The sequence below is a fragment of the Entelurus aequoreus genome, linkage group LG09 (genome assembly GCF_033978785.1).
Source record: "Entelurus aequoreus isolate RoL-2023_Sb linkage group LG09, RoL_Eaeq_v1.1, whole genome shotgun sequence".
Lineage (NCBI taxonomy): Eukaryota > Metazoa > Chordata > Actinopteri > Syngnathiformes > Syngnathidae > Entelurus > Entelurus aequoreus.
Window position 1 is genome coordinate 6,544,662 of NC_084739.1, and position 19,828 is coordinate 6,564,489.

General features: G+C 38.6%; 1 protein-coding gene across 1 annotated transcript in view; it reads left to right on the forward strand.

The window, feature by feature from the left end:
- The window catches only part of LOC133657833 (calcium-activated potassium channel subunit alpha-1a-like), a 217,402-nt gene that overhangs the window by 135,646 nt on the left and 61,928 nt on the right, over window positions 1–19,828 (forward strand). Inside the window, exons 8-11 of the mRNA XM_062059616.1 lie at window positions 820–946; window positions 4,642–4,866; window positions 7,654–7,846; window positions 19,424–19,537. Coding sequence (XP_061915600.1) covers window positions 820–946; window positions 4,642–4,866; window positions 7,654–7,846; window positions 19,424–19,537 — 659 coding nt within the window. The remainder of the gene's footprint in view (window positions 1–819; window positions 947–4,641; window positions 4,867–7,653; window positions 7,847–19,423; window positions 19,538–19,828) is intronic.

The following is a 19,828-nucleotide window of genomic DNA, read 5'->3' on the forward strand; positions in this document are numbered from 1 at the left end:
TTGAACCTGACACTTTAAGTTTAAGTGGAGTGGTAATTTGCATTTTTGGCAACACCTATTAGCCACAATAAATCATTATGTGAAGCTCCTGACGTAGTAAGTTGAATGATGCGGACACGTTTGTTACTGGACACTTTCTAATATGCTTCTGTTTTGGAGACTGTATATGTAAATATGTAGTAATTATTTAATAGTTGTTTGTATTTACAAATTTGCTGCATTGGACTGCAATATTGTTCAATAATGAGACTTATTACGTATGTCAAGCTTGTGTGCTATTATGTGCTTAGCTGTTGTGTAGCTGCTAGCTCCTAGTAGCCTATACCCCACCATGGTTACCTTTTGTACGTCCATCCATCCATTTTCTACCGCTTATTCCCTTCGGGGTCGCGGGGGCCGCTGGAGCCTATCTCAGCTGCAATCGGGCGGAAGGCGGGGTACACCCTGGACAAGTCGCCACCTCATCGCAGACCTTTTGTACGTGACTCCAATAAAATACAAGAAAAGACCAACCGTGTAAGCTTATTGGAGGACATTTAGATGTTAATTGGGTGTCTTTGCACAAGTAAACAGCTTGTATCGGCACTTTTATCTGCGAGTTCAGATGCAAGCCGATATCATCTGATGTGTGTTGTTTTTATGCTAATTTTGGACCGATATCAGTATCGGATCGGGACACCCCTACCGCCAGGTTCTATTACCTCGTCATCCATGGTTCCAAACATGCAGGGCCAGACCCAGACAGGAACCACTGCTCAAGTACTCATGAGAGACCAAACATATGAATATGTTGTTTTTTTGTTTTTGTTTTTGTTGCAGTAGACACGACCCCCTTCTAATACCTGGTAACGAACAAATTGAAAACATGGACATGAATGTGAAGAGGTATGACTCTACCGGAATGTTTCACTGGTGCCCGTCAAAAGACATCGAAAAGGTTATCCTGGTGAGTAAACCCTATGTTTTATAAAAGTATCCCTCTGCTCAAAACACACACATACATACAAAAAAAAAATTATGTATAAAAAAAGAGAGAGAACCTAACGTAAGTATGCCCAGTAGCCTCACACTTGTGATATCATCCAATCACATACTAATTAATATGTATTGACATTTCTTTCATTGCCTCTCTGCTTCAAGGTGAGTTGGTGGTTTTCTTTATATATCCGCAAATAGGCTTATGTTATGGAGGCATGTTTGTTATATGATATTTTAATTTCGAAAAGGAAGAAAGAAAAAAACCAATATATATATATACTGTATTTCCGAAATAAGTGGCTTCCTCTCCAAAAAGGCTATGCCGCAATTAACCGAATAAACCACTTGATGACTACGTTGGTTAACTAAACCTTAATCTTGTGGCAACTTCCAAGAAAACTGCACTTGTTTTTAAATGTTTTTTAAAATTTGCACTTCATCCACAATTCCTATGTAAGACAGGAAAACACACATATTTCCCTTTTATGTGAGTTTTAAATAGTGACCAACTGCTAGCATGAGGCAGCTAACAATGCAGATATTTAAGCTTTGACTATCGTATAAGGCGCACTCAAAATCCTTTCATGTTCTCTAAAATCCACAGTGCGCCTTATAACCCGGTGCGCCTAATGTAGGGAATAATTTTGTTTGTGCTTACAGACCTCGAAGCTATTTTATTTGGTACATGGTGAAATGATAAGTGTGACCGGTAGATGGCAGCCACACATAAGAGATATGTGTAGACTGCAATATGATGGCAGTCACACATAAGAGATACGTGTAGACTGCAATATGATGGCAGTCACACGCAATATGATGGCAGTCACACATAAGAGACATGTGTAGACTGCAATATGATGGCAGCGCCTTATAACCCGGTGCGCCTAATGTACGGAATAATTTTGGTTGTGCTTACCGACCTCGAAGCTATTTTATTTGGTACATGGTGAAATGATAAGTGTGACCGGTAGATGGCAGCCACACATAAGAGACATGTGTAGATTGCAATATGATGGCAGTCACACGCAATATGATGTCAGTCACACGTAAGAGATACGTGTAGACTGCAATATGATGGCAGTCACACATAAGAGATACGTGTAGACTGCAATATGATGGCAGCGCCTTATAACCCGGTGCGCATAATGTACGGAATAATTTTGTTTGTGCTTACAGACCTCAAAGCTATTTTATTTGGTACATGGTGAAATGATAAGTGTGACCGGTAGATGGCAGCCACACATAAGAGACATGTGTAGACTGCAATATGATGACAGTCACACATAAGAGATACGTGTAGACTGCAATATGATGGCAGTCACACATAAGAGATACGTGTAGACTGCAATATGATGGCAGTCACACATAAGAGATACGTGTAGACTGCAATATGATGGCAGTCACACATAAGAGATATATGTGTAGACTGCAATATGATGGCAGTCACACATAAGAGATATGTGTAGACTGCAATATGATGGCAGTCACACATACGAGATACGTGTAGACTGCAATATGATGGCAGTCACACATAAGAGATACGTGTAGACTGCAATATGATGGCAGTCACACATAAGAGATATGTGTAGACTGCAATATGATGGCAGTCACACATAAGAGATATGTGTAGACTGCAATATGATGGCAGCGCCTTATAACCCGGTGCGCATAATGTACGGAATAATTTTGGTTGTGCTTACCGACCTCAAAGCTATTTTATTTGGTACATGGTGAAATGATAAGTGTGACCGGTAGATGGCAGCCACACATAAGAGACATGTGTAGACTGCAATATGATGACAGTCATCCATAAGAGATACGTGTAGACTGCAATATGATGGCAGTCACACATAAGAGATACGTGTAGACTGCAATATGATGGCAGTTACACATAAGAGATACGTGTAGACTGCAATATGATGGCAGTCACACATAAGAGATACGTGTACACTGCAATATGATGGCAGTCACACATAAGAGATACTGTAGACTGCAATATGATGGCAGTCACACATAGAAGATACGTGTAGACTGCAATATGATGGCAGTCACACATAAGAGATACGTGTAGACTGCAATAAAAAATATTTTTGTTTTTTAAACAATTGTTGTTGTTTTTTTAAACGATAATCATTCAATTTAATTTTTTAACACAGCAGCGTTTTAAAAAGTCATACATTTTACTTTTTGAAACCGATACCGATCATTTTAAAACCGATACCGATAACTTCCGATGTTACATTTTAAAGCATTTATCGGCCGATAATATTGGCAGTAGGGATGATGTTCGAAACCGGTTCTCCCGGTTGTTCGATAAGAAAAGACCCGTTCGATAAGAAAATAACCGATTCCATGGACTCGAATCCCTTTTTGAGAACCGGTTCCCGTTATCGAGGCCACTATAGTAAAGAAAAAGAGTTGGTTCTTTATTCGAATCCCTGGGAGCGAATCCCGTCCCACAGGAAAGGCCCTGCGGGACATCACAGGAAATGACGTAGCTCAGTCATTAGACTGAGTTACGTCATTTCCTGTGATGTCACACAAGCAGCAAAAATAATGGACCGGAAAAAACCGCCTCAAGGCATGGCTATTCACCTATAGTGATCGCAGAGACAGGTTGTTTTTGTGTTACTGTATATATTTGTTTTTCTGAAAAATCCCACTTAATATACTTTGGGTAACAACAGTCAATATTTATTTATTTCATTTTTTTAGGGGGGTAACAGTCAATATTTATTTATTTATTTTATTTTATTTTTTTTCTTATAAAATAAAAGTGAGCTTTTGTTAAATAAAAAACACAAATATTGTGTTTTTTTCCATATACAACAACCTATCTGGATTCGATAAGAGAATCGATAAGGAATCGGTTCGATAAGAGGATTCGATAATGGGCTCGAACTCGATAATTTCTTATCAAACATCATCCCTAATTGGCAGTCCGATATTATCGGACGTATCTAGTAAATAGTCATGAAAACAAAGGAAACGCATTGAATGGGAAGGTGTGTCCAAACTTTTGGCCTGTAAGGTACGTCAAACTGACAAATATCGGCCCGGCCGATAATCGGTCGACCCTTATAGGCAGGATGTGTGAACCCTCATTACCTGTTTTTCGCTATTTAGAACGCACAGAAAAGAAGAAAAGAGAAAGTCGTGTGTTCTTGTCTCATATAGGAATTGTGGATGATTGTCAAAATATATATTTTTAATTGCCGTATTCCTTTAATAGGCAATATTGTTATACACTACACATCTTCCTTCAGGACCTCCTGTTGTTGAGTAAATAAAGAGCACCTCCAGCCACTTCTTGAGGAAATACAGTAATTATTACACTTTGACCTCATCTCTCCCGAACAAGATGGGTTACCTCACCTGGTACGTAGTTGGTAAATCACTACATAGCAGGAGAGCTCGGACTTGAAGACATAAGTAGGATATAACTCGTCACAAAAGCTTTACTTATAACTTTAGCCTTGCAAACTGTGACTGCTTTGGTTCAACAGATGTATGTTTTTATTTATATTAAAGTCTGTATTATATATATGTCAATGCACAAGACTTACCTTTCAGTCCACAGCGTATCTGCCCACCAGTTCATCCTCTCACCCCCTCCTCCTTTTGCTCTACCCTCCCATCCTGCTTTGTGTGCCCCCACTGCAGACCCGGAGCGAGGCCTCCATGACGGTCCTGAGCGGCCATGTGGTGGTCTGTATATTTGGGGATGTCACGTCCGCTTTAGTGGGGCTGCGAAACCTGGTGATGCCTTTAAGAGCTAGCAACTTTCACTTTCACGAACTCAAGCCCATCGTTTTTGTGGGCTCGCTGGACTATCTGCGGCGGGAGTGGGAGACGCTACATAACTTCCCCAAGGTCTCCATCCTGCCTGTGAGTGCAACTCGAGCTGGTCTCCGTTAGCCTCGTTACGTGCACGGCCCTGAGATCATTCCGTGGCTACATCCAGAACACTCTTATATTATAGATTTAATAATAATAATAGATTTTATTTGTAAAAAAAAAAAAACACTTTACATTGAGTAAACAACCTCAAAGTGCTTCAGTGTATTAAAAAAAATAAAAATAAAAAGATAATAAATAAAAAATAAAAACTAGAACAGCCTAATAGCTAGAACTAGTATGCATATATCGGAAAAAAAAAGATTTTTCAAAAAGAAGGGTTTTTAAGCCTTTTTTAAAAGCATTCACAGTCTGTGGTGCCCTCAGGTGGTCAGGAAGAGCATTTCACAGACTAGGAGCGGCTTCAGTGTATTAAAAAAAATTAAAATACAAAGATAATAAATAAAAAGAAAAACTACAACAGCCTAATAGCTAGAACTAGTATGCATATATCTAAATTTTTTATTTTTTTTAAAAAAAAGAAGGGTTTTTAAGCCTTTTTTAAAAGCATTCACAATCTGTGGTGCCCTCAGGTGGTCAGGGAGAGCGTTCCACAGACTGGGAGCGGCGGAGCAGAAAGCCTGGTCTCCCATTGTTCGTAGCTTCTTAGCTAGATTATAAATTTAATAACAATACTAGATTTCATTTGTAAAAAAACACTTTACATTGAGTAAACAACCTCAAAGTGCTTCAGTATATTAAAAAAAATTAAAATACAAAGATAATAAATAAAAATAAAAACTAGAACAGCCTAATAGCTAGAACTAGTATGCATATATCTATAAAAAAAAGGCTTTTTTAAAAGAAGGGTTTTTAAGCCTTTTTTAAAAGCATTCACAGTCTGTGGTACCCTCAGGTGGTCAGGGAGAGCGTCCCACAGACTGGGAGCGGCGGAGCAGAAAGCCCGGTCTCCCATTGTTCGTAGCTTCTTAGATAGATTATAGATTTAATAATAATAATAGATTTTATTTGTAAAAAAAAACACTTTACGTTGAGTAAACAACCTCAAAGTGCTTCAGTGTATTAAAACAAAATTAAATACAAAGATAATAAATAAAAATAAAAACTAGAACAGCGTAATAGCTAGAACTAGTATGCATATATCTAAAAAAAAAAGCTTTTTTTAAAAACAAGGGTTTTTAAGCCTTTTTTAAAAGCATTTACAGTCTGTGGTGCCCTCAGGTGGTCAGGGAGAGCGTTCCACAGACTGGGAGCGGCGGAGCAGAAAGCCCGGTCTCCCATTGTTCGTAGCTTCTTAGCTAGATTTAATAATAATAATAGATTTTATTTGTAAAAAAAACACTTTACATTGAGTAAACAACCTCAAAGTGCGTCAGTATATTAAAAAAAATTTAAATACAAAGATAATAAACACAAATACTAACTAGAACAGCCTAATAGCTAGAACTAGTATGCATATATCTAACAAAAAGTTTTTTTTTTAAAAAGAAGGGTTTTTAAGCCTTTTTTGAAAGTATTCACAGTCTGTGGTGCCCTCAGGTGGTCAGGGAAAGCGTTCCACAGACTGGGAGCGGCGGAGCAGAAAGCCCGGTCTCCCATTGTTTGTAGCTTCTCAGCTAGATTATAGATTTAATAATAATAATATATTTTATTTGTAAAAAAAACACTTTACATTGAGTAAACAACCTCAAAGTGCTTCAGTGTATTAAAAATTTTTTAAAATAAAAAGATAATAAATAAAAATAAAAAGTAGAACAGCCTAATAGCTAGAACTAGTATGCATATATCTAAAAAAAAAAAAAGGCTTTTTTAAAAAGAAGGGTTTTTAAGCCTTTCTTAAAAGCATTCACAGTCTGTGGTGCCCTCAGGTGGTTAGGGAAAGTGTTCCACAGACTGGGAGCGGCGGAGCAGAAAGCCCGGTCTCCCATTTTTGTAGCTTCTTAGCTAGATTATAGATTTAATAATAATAATAGATTTTATTTGTAAAAAAACACTTTACATTGAGTAAACAACCTCAAAGTGCTTCAGTGTATAAAAAAAATAAAAATATAATAAATAAAAATAAAAACTAGAACAGTCTAATAGCTAGAACTAGCATGCATATATCTAAAAAAATGTTTTTTTTAAAAAAAAGAAGGGTTTTTAAGCCTTTTTTAAAAGCATCCACAGTCTGTGGTACCCTCAGGTGGTCAGGGAGAGCGTTCCACAGACTGGGAGCGGCTGAGAAGAAAACCCGGTCTCCCATTGTTCGTAGCTTCTTAGCTAGATTATAAATTTAATAACAATACTAGATTTTATTTGTAAAAAACACTTTACATTGAGTAAACAACCTCAAAGTGCTTCAGTGTATTAAAAAAAATAAAAATACAAAGATAATAAATAAAAATAAAAACTAGAACAGCCTAATAGCTAGAACTAGTATGCATATATCTAAAAAAAAGTTGTTTTTAAAAAGAAGGGTTTTTAAGCCTTTTTTAAAAACATTTACAGTCTGTGGTGCCCTCAGGTGGTCAGGGAGAGCGTTCCACAGACTGGGAGCAGCGGAGCAGAAAGCCCGGTCTCCCATTGTTCATAGCTTCTTAGCTAGTCTGAGTGATGATAAGAGGAGAACCCCATTAGTGCAGGCGAGACTTGACTTCAGTCCTTTGGTCCAGTTCTGCAAAGCTACATCACTCGAATGTCACAGCTCGAAAACTTGTTTGCTAATTTGCCAAACTCCTCGCCGCTCGCTTCTTCAATTTGTTTTTCTCTTCCTCTTGTCTCTGCCTTCTCTCCCTCTCCGTCTTCTCCCCCACCACTCCTCCTCCCACCCCGTAGGGTACGCCATTAAGTCGGGCAGATTTAAGGGCTGTCAACATCAACCTCTGCGACATGTGCGTAATACTGTCAGCCAATCAGAACAATATCGAAGATGCTTCACTGCAGGATAAGGAATGCATCTTGGCATCGCTCAACATCAAGTCTATGCAGTTTGATGACAGCATCGGGGTCTTGCAGGCAAATTCCCAAGGTAAGGTGGCGCCCTCTCCCAGACTTCACCGGTGCCCAGAGGGGACAGGTCGCGGGAAGGGTAGTCAAAGATTTTTTTGGGGAAAAATAGGGCATAACATTTGGGATATTTATAGGACCTGTAAGGCCCGAAGTATTGATACAGTCAGTCAGGGTTTCTTCCATTTCTTCACCTTGAACCTAGAACTGGGTGAATATTCGATCGTGATTACCGTATTTTTCCGGACTATAAGGCGCACTTAAAATCCTTTCATTTTCTCAAAACTCCACAGTGCGCCTTATAACCTGGCACGCCTAATGTAGGGAATAATTTTGGTTGTGCTTACCGACCTCGAAGCTATTTTATTTGGTACATGGTGAAATGATAAGTGTGACCGGTAGATGGCAGCCACACATAAGAGATACGTGTAGACTGCAATATGATGGCAGTCACACATAAGAGATACGTGTAGACTGCAATATGATGGCAGTCACACATAAGAGATACGTTTTAGACTGCAATATGATGGCAGTCACACGTAAGAGATACGTGTAGACTGCAATATGATGGCAGTCACACATAGAAGATACGTGTAGACTGCAATATGATGGCAGTCACACATAAGAGATACATGTCGACTGCAATATGATGGCAGTCACACATAAGAGATATGTGTAGACTGCAATATGATATATAATATATTAATATATATAATATATTATCTGACATTATCTGAAGGCTCATTTTTAAGCGACGTCTATAAACTCTCAGTACTAAAGATGCCTTTCAAGAGTATTGACGCCACAATTTAGTGTCCTGTTCCCTGCTAATTACAGGCTGCTAAACATTCTTCTTTTAACGATGTCATCAACATGGCCGTGTCGTTTTGTTTTTTTCCCCATTCCTCGTCCGTCACGATACACGTCGTCTGCCAGATCGTCCGGAACAGATTGCCGTTGTTTGCCGACAAACAGGCGAATATCCCGCGCGTCCCATCAGGCCTCATCAACGTTAAAGCGTGCGGGTACAAATCAGCAGGCTGCTCCTCATTAGTCTCACGGCGACGACTTCCCGCGAGGGTGAGCTCACGCGGGGTCGGTGCGATCCGTGCGTACCACATGACCACTCAGAGGATAGGCTTGTACGGTATACCGGTATTAGTAGAGTACCGCGATACTAATTAATCATTTTCGGTACTATACCGCCTTTGAAACGTACCCGTCCCGCACCCTCACGTCAAGTCATTGCTGGTTTTACGAGCAGAGGAGCATGTTCGGCAGCGCACAATCACAGAGTACTTACAAGCAGACACAGTGTGTCGACAGAAAAGGGAGAACGGACGCATTTTGGCTTGAAAACTAACGATAAAGGTGAAGCTACAACACTGAAACGCCCTCAGGAAGAGATGCTTTAAGACATGGCTAGCTAGCTAGCGGCTAAAGTCCATAGGTACTTCTAAATCACTAATCCTGGTCTCTATGGCAACAAATAAAGTATGTTTCTTACAAGTATCATCCCTGCAGGGCGAGGAATAGCTAAACATGCTTCACTACACACCGTAGCTCACCGGCGTCAAAATGTAAACAAACGCCATGGGTGGATCTACACCTGACATCCACTGTAATGATACCAAGTACAGGCACGTATCTAGTTGATACTACTATGATTATGTCGATGTTTTTTGGCATCACAACATCTTCTTTCGTTTTAAAAAAATGTTATATTATGTTTATAAACTGAGGAAATATGTCCCTGGACACATGAGGACTTTGAATATGACCAATGTATGATCCTGTAACTACTTGGTATCGGATCGATACCCAAATGTGTGGTATCATCCAAAACTAATGTAGAGTATCAAACAATAGAAGAATAAGTGATTATTACATTTTAACAAAAGTGTAGACAGGACATGTTAAAAGAGAAAGTAAGCAGATATTAACAGTAAATGAACAAGTAGATTAATAATTCATTTTCTACCACTTGTCCTTAATAATGTTGACAAAATAATAGGTAGATAAATGACACAATATGTTACTGCATATGTCAGCAGACTAATTAGGAGCCTTTGTTTGCTTACTTACTACTAAAAGACAAGTGGTCTTGTATGTTCACTATTTTATTGAAGGACTAAATTGCAATAAGAAACATACGTGACATACACATAGCCTAACCAGGCATTTTTTTTCTCTCAAGGAATTCAGAAATAAAATCATGTCTTCATGAGATCAACACTGTACTGAAGCCCAGAACACTCTACGCATTTCCCCAGTTTTACTTTAGAGATAAGGAAAGATTGGCCTGGCCCAATAGGATCCCTCTTTATGTTTGTGAACTTTATAGTCTATACACTTAGAGTGATGTGATAATCAAACATTCTAGAGGTCTAGAATGAAGGAGCAACAGTATATAAGAGAATTGACAGAGTGTGTATACCTTCAGTGCTGAATGAAGGCCGAGTTTGGAGTGTTTTCTTCGCTTTCCATTTGTATGTCCTCACTGTCCAGGTACTTGGAAAATGTTTTCCGTGCCATTTGCTGTTTAACGCCGGTATCATGCTAATTAGCTGCCTGAAAGCGGGTGACTCCACTGTAGAAATAGCCTGCATGTCTTCTAGCACATACGTTGCAATGGCTTTATCAATGTTGTCCTGGTTAGCAGTCCCTCCGTTAAAATCCTTAAGTGAAGGTGAAGTGGCATCGGAGTCTGGGTCTCTCTTTACTAGCTTCGTCAAAGCATGTTGCTTTTGTAGCTGTATCAGCAGATTTGAATTGCTGTTTTGGGCAGTAGATAAGATCTTTGATCCAAGACACAATTTAGATTTAACTACCGTAATTTCCGGACTATAAGCCGCACCTGACTATAAGGTAAATTTAGGGGAAAATACAGATTGCTCCATATATAAGCCGCACCCGACTATAAGCCGCAGGGTTTTGATGTGTAATTACCGTAGTATATAGGGGTTCCTGCTACCACGGAGGGGATTGTCGGGACAGAGATGACTGTTTGGGAACGCAAAGCGTCCCATTTATTAACAATAAATCTTTCAATCATTCAATCAAACTTTCACATCTTTGACATGGCGAACAGCATTCGTGCAGAGTACAAATAATACAACGGTGCAAAGTAATACAAAGTGCTCGCCTGTACGTTATCAAAATAACCAGCCTACCGGTATATGAAAAGTCAGTCTTTAATCATTGTGTCATCGTCTTCCTCCTGCGTACTAAAACCACCGAAATCCTGTTCGTCGGTGTCGGAGAAGAACAGGGCGTAAATAAGCCGCACCCTTGTATAAGCCGCAGGGACCAGAACGAGGGGGAAAAGTAGCGGCTTATAGTCCGGAAATTACGGTAAAATGTTATTTTCTATGTGCTCGACAAAAGAAAAGTAGTGAGAATATCTCCATGTTAAGAAACTCGACTTCTGGCTCCGCCATGATGTCTTGTTAGTAAACACAGACACGCCCCCCTCCCGCCCCCACCCACACAAAGCGCGCCTCTTCTTTTCCTTGTGACACAGAAGGACGACACCGCAGCGCTCCAATAAAACACACTCAGATCTTCTCAATACTATATAAAAAATAACGTCAAATAACGCAGTAACGCATCACAGTAACTGAGTTACTGAATATAAAAAATAACGTTAGTCCCAACACTGCTCAGAGGCGAATCGCAGTTTATGATTAGCTTAAAAAGCGACAAGGTGGCTCGAGCTCCGAGCTCGGCACTGTTTAGTGGCGCCGTTGTAAGTACAAATCAAAGGAGAAGGTCCTTAGGGCCGTTATGTTTTAGGAGAACGCCAATGCTGTTATTTCTGCAGCCTTGAGTGAGTGATGCGCTGTCGATAGCCGTGCGCCCGAGCGACAATAAGCGGGGGGTAAATCAGCGAGCGGGGCCTGCTCTGGGGAGCACTATTCTCAAGGAGCAACCCCAATATGGACTCGCCGATGTCCTCTCCCAGGGTCGATGGATGGAGTCTATTGTCATCAATAATTGGGTCTTATATCAAACAGCCATTTGGGTGAAAAACACTTCACTTTAGAGAACACGACCGCGGCGCAATCATGCATACATCAGGAATTACACACATGCCCAGACACTTGTATTGTATCATGGTAACGCTTCAGGGGCGGCGTGGGGCGGGCGGGCGGGCGGTCGGTTCATTCCTCCCAGCGACGTTGCCATTCAGACACCGCGTCTGCGGAATTTAAAACAAGAAGGTGCAAATGAATAAGTAAACAAGCGCCTTCCTGGGGGAGAGCTTCTCACGGCTGCTGTAGCCTGTAGTCAACCGCAGAGCACCGCCATGCCCGGGGGGCTACAGGGATGGCGGAGCGGGGGGGGCGGGAGGAGGGGGAGGGGGGGTTAAGATACGTAACCCAGATCCCGCTTGACTGTTGCAACATGCTGCCGAACACTTGAAGGAGGGCCAGCCTCCAGGAGATGTTGTAAAGAGAGAGAGAGATACAAATACATTCAGGGGGTCTCCAACAAGTAGTTCGACTCCTGATTTTGAGGCGCTCACCAAAGGGTCAAAGAATATTTGCGTCAGCTCTTTTGTGTTTTTATACTTGCTACATTCAGGCATTATGCCTCTGTTTATGTTGCCAAAATTGATCAGAATCAGGTGTCCTGATCACTTGGCCTTACACTTCTGAGTCTCATTTGCAAGTATTGTCGGTTATTCATGCAGTTCCAATTCCAAGGCATTAGATGGCTAGTGTACAGACCAGGGGTCCCCAAACTTTTTGACCCGGGGGCCGCATTGGGCTGAAACAATTTGGCCGGGGGCCGGGCTGAATATATATATATATATATATATATACAGTACATATATATATATATATATATATATATATATATATATATATATATATATATATATATATATATATATATATATATATATATATATATATATATATGTACTGTATATATATATATATATATATATATATATATATATATATATATATATATATATATATATATATATATATCTATATATATATATATATATACAGTACATATATATATATATATATGTACTGTATATATATATATATATATATATATATATATATATATATATATATATATATATATATATATATATATATATATATATTGTTTTTATTTTTTTATTTTATTTTTTTAAATTTTATTTATTATTATTATTATTATTATTATTTTTTTTTTTTTGGGATAATCTAATTAAGACATATATATATATATATATATATATATATATATATATATATATATATATATATATATATATATATATATATACAGTATATGTATATATATATATATATATATATATTTTTTTTTAATTTTATTTATTATTATTTTTATTTTTTTATTATTATTATTTTTTTGGACAAAGTTATCTTCATTGAAAAGTACAGTGCTTTCCTTGAAAGATAAGGACATTTAAATGTGACCCCAAACTTTTGAACGGTAGTGTGTATATATATATATATATATATATATATATATATATATATATATATATATATATATATATATATATATATATATATATATATATATAGTGGAGGTTACTGTGGTTTATCCGTTATACAGTGCTCAATACCGGAGTAGAGCAGAATATACGTTAGGTCAGGAAAAAACACAGAGACTATTACATTTATTTATTTTGTAAAAACTACAAAACATTTTATAAAATCCCCTGAAGATCACGGAAACCTGTGAAACAGGCTTGTAGGGATGAAATAGCCTCTGTTTTTTCCTGACCTAACCTACTGTATATACTGTATATATATATATATATATATATATATATATATATATATATATATATATATATATATATATATATATATATATATACATATATATATATATGTATATATTTATATATGTATATATTCCTCGCGCACTAATTGACTGAAAGAGCGTGATGATGTCACGTTTTCGATGGGAAAATGCATTTTTAGACAAAATGATTTGCCTCAGCAGCTAGGAGACACAGAGAGTAACAAGCGTTAGAAAATGGACTAGAAAGGACAGAATACAAAAAACAATAATAAAAAAATTTAAAATAAATATATATATATATATATATATATATATATATATATATATATATATATATATATATATATTTTTTTTTTAAACTTCCCGCGGCCCGGATATTGTCCATGTTAGCGAGCGTTTGAAGGCAGCGCCATTGTCTTCATTTGCCCGCAGACAATGACTCCCAGTGGAGATTCCTATTATTTGTTATTCTCCGGCTGCATAGTCTTCAAACAAAACAAAACAAATTAGAGCTATTGTTGATTAAAAAAAAAAAAGTTGTCTCTCACGGACAAAGCTGTCATGTGTGCTCTCTTGTTGACATCTCTGCTATTTCCAAGTTCAATAATGGGAATAACAAGATTTATCATTAGGGATGCTTCCTTTTTTTCTTGTGTCCTGACAGGACAGACACACATAGAAAATGTACAAAAAAAAAAAAAAAAGTGACCTGAGTGTATTGTGTATTTCCTCGCTGGTGGCATTTCGCCGTAGTCAGCACTAAATGATGGATGTCAAAACACAGCTGATGCATTATGCATCTCGCATTACCAATTTAAGGTGTTTACTTGTCACTTTGAGGGGGAATGTGAAGTCGTGCGGATCCACGCCGCTGTCACTTCGCGCCCGTGCGCCCGCCGCGGCGATCCACGCCATTTCCTCATAAAAGGTTTTCTGGTATCCACTTTATCGTTACAAAATGAACGGCATGTAAAATTGATGCCGCGCTGCTGATGGAGGGACGGTTAACGGTAAATATGTCCTAGCCGACCCCTAAAAGCACCGTATCCACGCTGCACTTTTTTTTTTTTTTTAGGCGCCTTGTTGTCGTCGAAGCAACTTTGTGCTGACTTGGCGGACGTGCACTATGTGTAATGGTATCGATACACACCTCCAGGGGCGGACTGGCCATCGGGAGGAGTGGGAGTTATCCCCGGTGGGCTGCCGGCTCTCAAGGCACTGGAATTTCGTTTGAGAAATTGTTTATTCGTCCAGAATATGGGTGGTTTTAGATGGCTGTAAGCACAATTCATCGACAAAAAAAAATAGGTCCCCTTGCTCATTTTTCTCACTTAAGTTAATAAGTTACACTGCAAAAAGTCAGTGTTTAAAAACAAGAAAAAAAAAATACAACAATTAGGGGTATTTTATTTGAACTAAGAAAAATTATCTGCCGATAGAACAAGAAAATTTGGCTTGTCAAGACTTTCAAAAACAAGTAAAATTAAAGCTGCAAGCAGCGTTGGTCGGGTCCGCATTTTGGCAGGTGCTAGTCCTAGGTGTCCCAATACTTTTGTCCAGTGGTAGTCCTGAGTGAGACCTACATAGAGGTTTTTGTTTCGTGTCTCTACGATATTCGTACTGGGAGTTAGAGGAAGTTGTGTCTGAGTTCACATTGTCATTATAGGGTATTGTGTGTAGAATTTTGAGGACAAAGAAGGAATAATTGCATTTTCGTTGTCATTTTTGGCACCGGAGCAACTTTAGTGCTGCGGGTCTTTGAAGGCTCGTAAAATCAAAACGGTAGCACTAAATAAAACGCCGTCCACAACTTTTAATCAGAAGGGTTCAATCTCTCTCCTGTAGCAGTTTGAAGCCGAAACGACAAACGTGCTCGGAGGAGATAATGTTTGATGTTTGGTGACCGGTTGTAACAAAAATGTTGTTTTGGAGGAGGAATAGCAAACTTCCTGTTGATTTTCGCTGAAGGATGTCAATCTATGAAATGTAGGTCTAGGTGAGACCTACATAGAGGTATTTGTTTCATGTCTCTAAGACGTTCCTACCGGAAGTTACAAGCAGTTTTGTCTGAGTTTTCCTCTGAGGAGCAGTTTTTTTCTCTGTTTTATTCAAAAATTGCGCTAGAGCGCAATTTTGAGTTTTGGGGTTTGGTTTTTTTTTAGATTGCAATTTCCACCAGTCCCGATGTGTGTGAGAAGTTTGGTGAGTTTTGCAGTATTTTAAGGGGGTCAAATTACAGCTCAAAGAGGCAAAAATTAGTTTTTTAGGTACAATTTTGTCTTGAAGGGGAAATTGCCAACTTCCTGTTGGTTTTTGCCCGAGGATGTAAAATTATGAAATGTAGGTCTAAGTCAGAGCTACATAGAGGTTTTTGTTTCATGTCTCTACGACCTTCCTAGTGGGAGTTACAGGCAGTTTGTTTTTGTTTTTCCCTAGGGGGCGCTAGAGCGCAATTTAGATTTTTGAGGTTTGGTTTTTTTAATACCTTGCAATTTTCGCAGGTCCTGATGTGTGTGTCAAATTTGGTGAGTTTTGAAGCATGTTAAGTGGGTCAAATTAGCGTTTTGAAGGACTTTGAAGGCTCATAAAATCCAAACCGGAGCAGTAATTAAAACTCTTTCATCAACTTTTAATCAGAAGGGTTCAATCTCTCTCTTGTGTTAGTTTGAAGCCGACACGACAAACGCGCTCAGAGGAGATAATGTTTGAAAAAAGGTGACTGTTTTTACACAACTTTTGTTTTGAAGGGGGAATTGAAAACTTCCTGTTGATTTTTGCTGGGGGTTGTCAGTGTATGAAATATAGGTCTAAGTGAGACCTACATAGAGGTTTTTGTTTCATGTCTTTACAACATTCCTACTGGGAGTTACAGGCAGTTTTGTCTGTGTTTTATTCCTAGGGGGCGCTAGAGCGCAATTTTGAGTTTTTGGGGTTTGGTTTTTTGAGTTTTGGGGTTTGGTTTTTTGAGTAGATCGCAATTTTCTCCAGTCCTGATGTGTGTGTCCAATTTGGTGAGTTTTGAATCATGTTAAGGGGGTCAAATTACAGCTCAAAGAGGTGGCGGTATAATAATACAATGCTAGAAATTCAATAGGGTCCTCTGTCCCAAAGGGACTCAGTCCCTAATTAGCTAACTTCAATGAACCCAACATTACCTTAAAATAAGTATATTCTCACTAATAACAAGTGCACTTTTCTTGGCAGAAAGAAAAGAGACCTTTTTGCTCAATATGTTGAAAAATATTCTTAAATGAAGTAAATGCTAGTGCCATTATCTTGACATAATGATATGCGCTCGGCATTACATTTCTTGAAACCAGCAAACTTATACTAAAAACTAATTTGTGACCTGTGCTGGCAAAATGAGTCACAATGAGGAAATTTTAAAAACTGAGTTATTGTTATTTACACATTCTCCATCTAAAGACCTTCAAAATGATATATGGTTTGTTGGAATCGGACAGAAAATGACAGAGTTACATCCGATTGAAGTCGACCAAGTTTGAGGGTCCGTTTTGAGAAAAACCAGCTTAAAGTTTACTGTTCCAGAACAGAATGTTCCAAAACAAAACTCCATAGCAACCATACCTTAAAAGTCCTTGTAGCAACCCCAAAATTGGTACAATTAAAGTCAAATCCCATGTCTAAAGGAAAAATATATATTCAACTCTATTGAAAATGGTTATGTACAAAAATGTCAACACTGTTATGTCACAGTTTTTTTGTTCACTGGTCAGTTTGTCAGCTGTCCGTAATATTCCTGACCAGCAGCACTAAGAAGATTCGCCGACTGCAGTGAATTTAGCGCACTTGCAACCGCCTGTGTACCCTCTCCACCTTCTAAATCCATTACGGAATGTAAAACACTCTAACTTATCCACAAAAATAATAATTAAATGTTCGAAAATCACCTTTTTTCACCAAATATTCCGCTCGAATTACTGTGTTGTTTTTCATCAGGGTGCAGCCATGATACCACAATGCACCGCGCGGGGTGATTCAACCAATGAGGGTACGCCTGACAGCGACCGGTGTTCCGGTTAGCAACAAGCCGGATTTGTTTACATCGGGACAGGTTTAAAAACTCGAATTATATTGGTTCAGAATGGCGTCATCGGGATTTCCATGCTCATTTTTAGAAAGTAGGTAAACTTGGCGTCACAATGAATACCAAATATGGCTAGGGGGATTCCCCCTTATTGCCGCGAGTGAGCGTTGATTTTCTCAAGGAATTTTAACACAAAGGACTGATTTCTGAAGACATACCTCGTACAAAACCTTCAAATAAAGGTGATTTAAGATGTTTTCTTGCTATTTCGATGATTGGGATTGCTAGATTGTGGCTTTATGGACTCATTTTTGTGAAAATCTCAATTTCAACCAAGATACATTTTTTTCACTTATTTGCCTGTAGCTCAAAATTAGCCTGTGCGCATTCCGACTCATTTTGCCAGCACGGGTCACATTTATTGTTCTTAATGGAAAGGCAACAAGGCAACCGCTTGTTACTCTCGGGGTCTCCTAGCCGCTCAGGCAAATCATATTGTCTAAAAATGCATTTTTCCATGGATAACATGACATCATCGCGCCAAGTGCGTGCTCTTTCAGTCAATTAGTGCGCATATATACACAGCCCGGCCCAAATTGTTTTAATTGTCATTTTGAGGAATTTATCTGAATGTGCATGAACTATTTCTGTTCAAAATTGTTAGAAATGTTAAATGTTTCAATATTAACTGTCCGTTTACTGCACTGTGCCAACTGTACTACTATATGAGTACGTGTTTTCTACTGTTTCATTGAAAATAAAACAGCAAAGTCCATTTGGCTGTCATCTGTTTTAATTATGAGACACAATTGTCTCTTTCATGCTTGAAATAAGAAATGATTACGTTAAAAAAGTAGTTTTGTACTTGTGTTGATGACACAGATTAGCGTCAGTTGATATTCTAGTTTCAGGCATGTTTTATTTAATATAGGTCATCAAATCTCAGCAACAAGCTGTAATATCTTACTGAGATCATTTAGGACCAAAACCCTTAAAACAAGTAAAACACTCTAACATAAAATCTGCTTAGTGAGAAGAATGATCTCATCAGACAGAAAATAAGCAAATATCACCCTTATTTGAGATATTTCATCTTACTTACCGTAATTTCCGGACTATAAGCCGCTACTTTTTCCCCTCGTTCTGGTCCCTGCGGCTTATACAAGGGTGCGGCTTATTTACGGCCTGTTCTTCTCCGACACCGACGAAGAGGATTTCGGTGGTTTTAGTACGCAGGAGGAAGACGACGACACAATGATTAAAGACTGACTTTTCATATAGCGGTAGGCTGGTTATTTTGATAACGTACAGGCGAGCACTTTGTATTACTTTGCACCGTTGTATTATTTGTACTCTGCACGAATGCTGTTCGCCATGTCAAAGATGTGAAAGTTTGATTGAATGATTGAAAGATTTATTGTTAATAAATGGGACGCTTTGCAGGTAGCAGGAACCCCTATATACTACGGTAATTACACATCAAAACCCTGCGGCTTATAGTCGGGTGCGGCTTATATAGGGATCAATCTGTATTTTCCCCTAAATTTAGCTGGTGCGGCTTATAGTCAGGTGCGGCTAATAGTCCGGAAATTACGGTCGATTTCAGTTTTTGCTGTGTGCTGGGTTATCTGTAATAAGATACTGTTTTTTTAGCTGTCAGTAACCTAATTATTAATTGTAAAATCTGTTTCAACCAGTTTTATAAAAATTGCGTTTTATTGAATGTCATCCAACAATGTTTTTTTTTTTTTTGGGATTGTGCAGGTTTCACGCCTCCCGGAATGGACAGGTCATCCCCAGACAGCAGCCCAGTACATGGCTTTGTGCGTCAGGCTTCCGTCACCACCGGATCCAACATCCCCATCATCACGGAATTAGGTAAAACCAGTCGACTCCCATTTATGCCTCGTACTTAAATGGCCCAAAATTAAAAAATGGACTTTGGAATAGGGTTCCCTTCTATGTTGGCAGTTGCTTGGGCTAACGCAACGCTATTGTCTGTGTGACATTTGTTTTTTGTAAGGACCACATCCCTTGCAGTTTGTCCCCTAATGCAGTGGTCCCCAACCTTTTTGTAGCTGCGGACCGGTAAACGCTTGAAAATTTGTCCCACGGACCGGTGGGGAGGGGGAGGGGGGGGTGTATTTAAAAAAAATAAAAAAAATAATT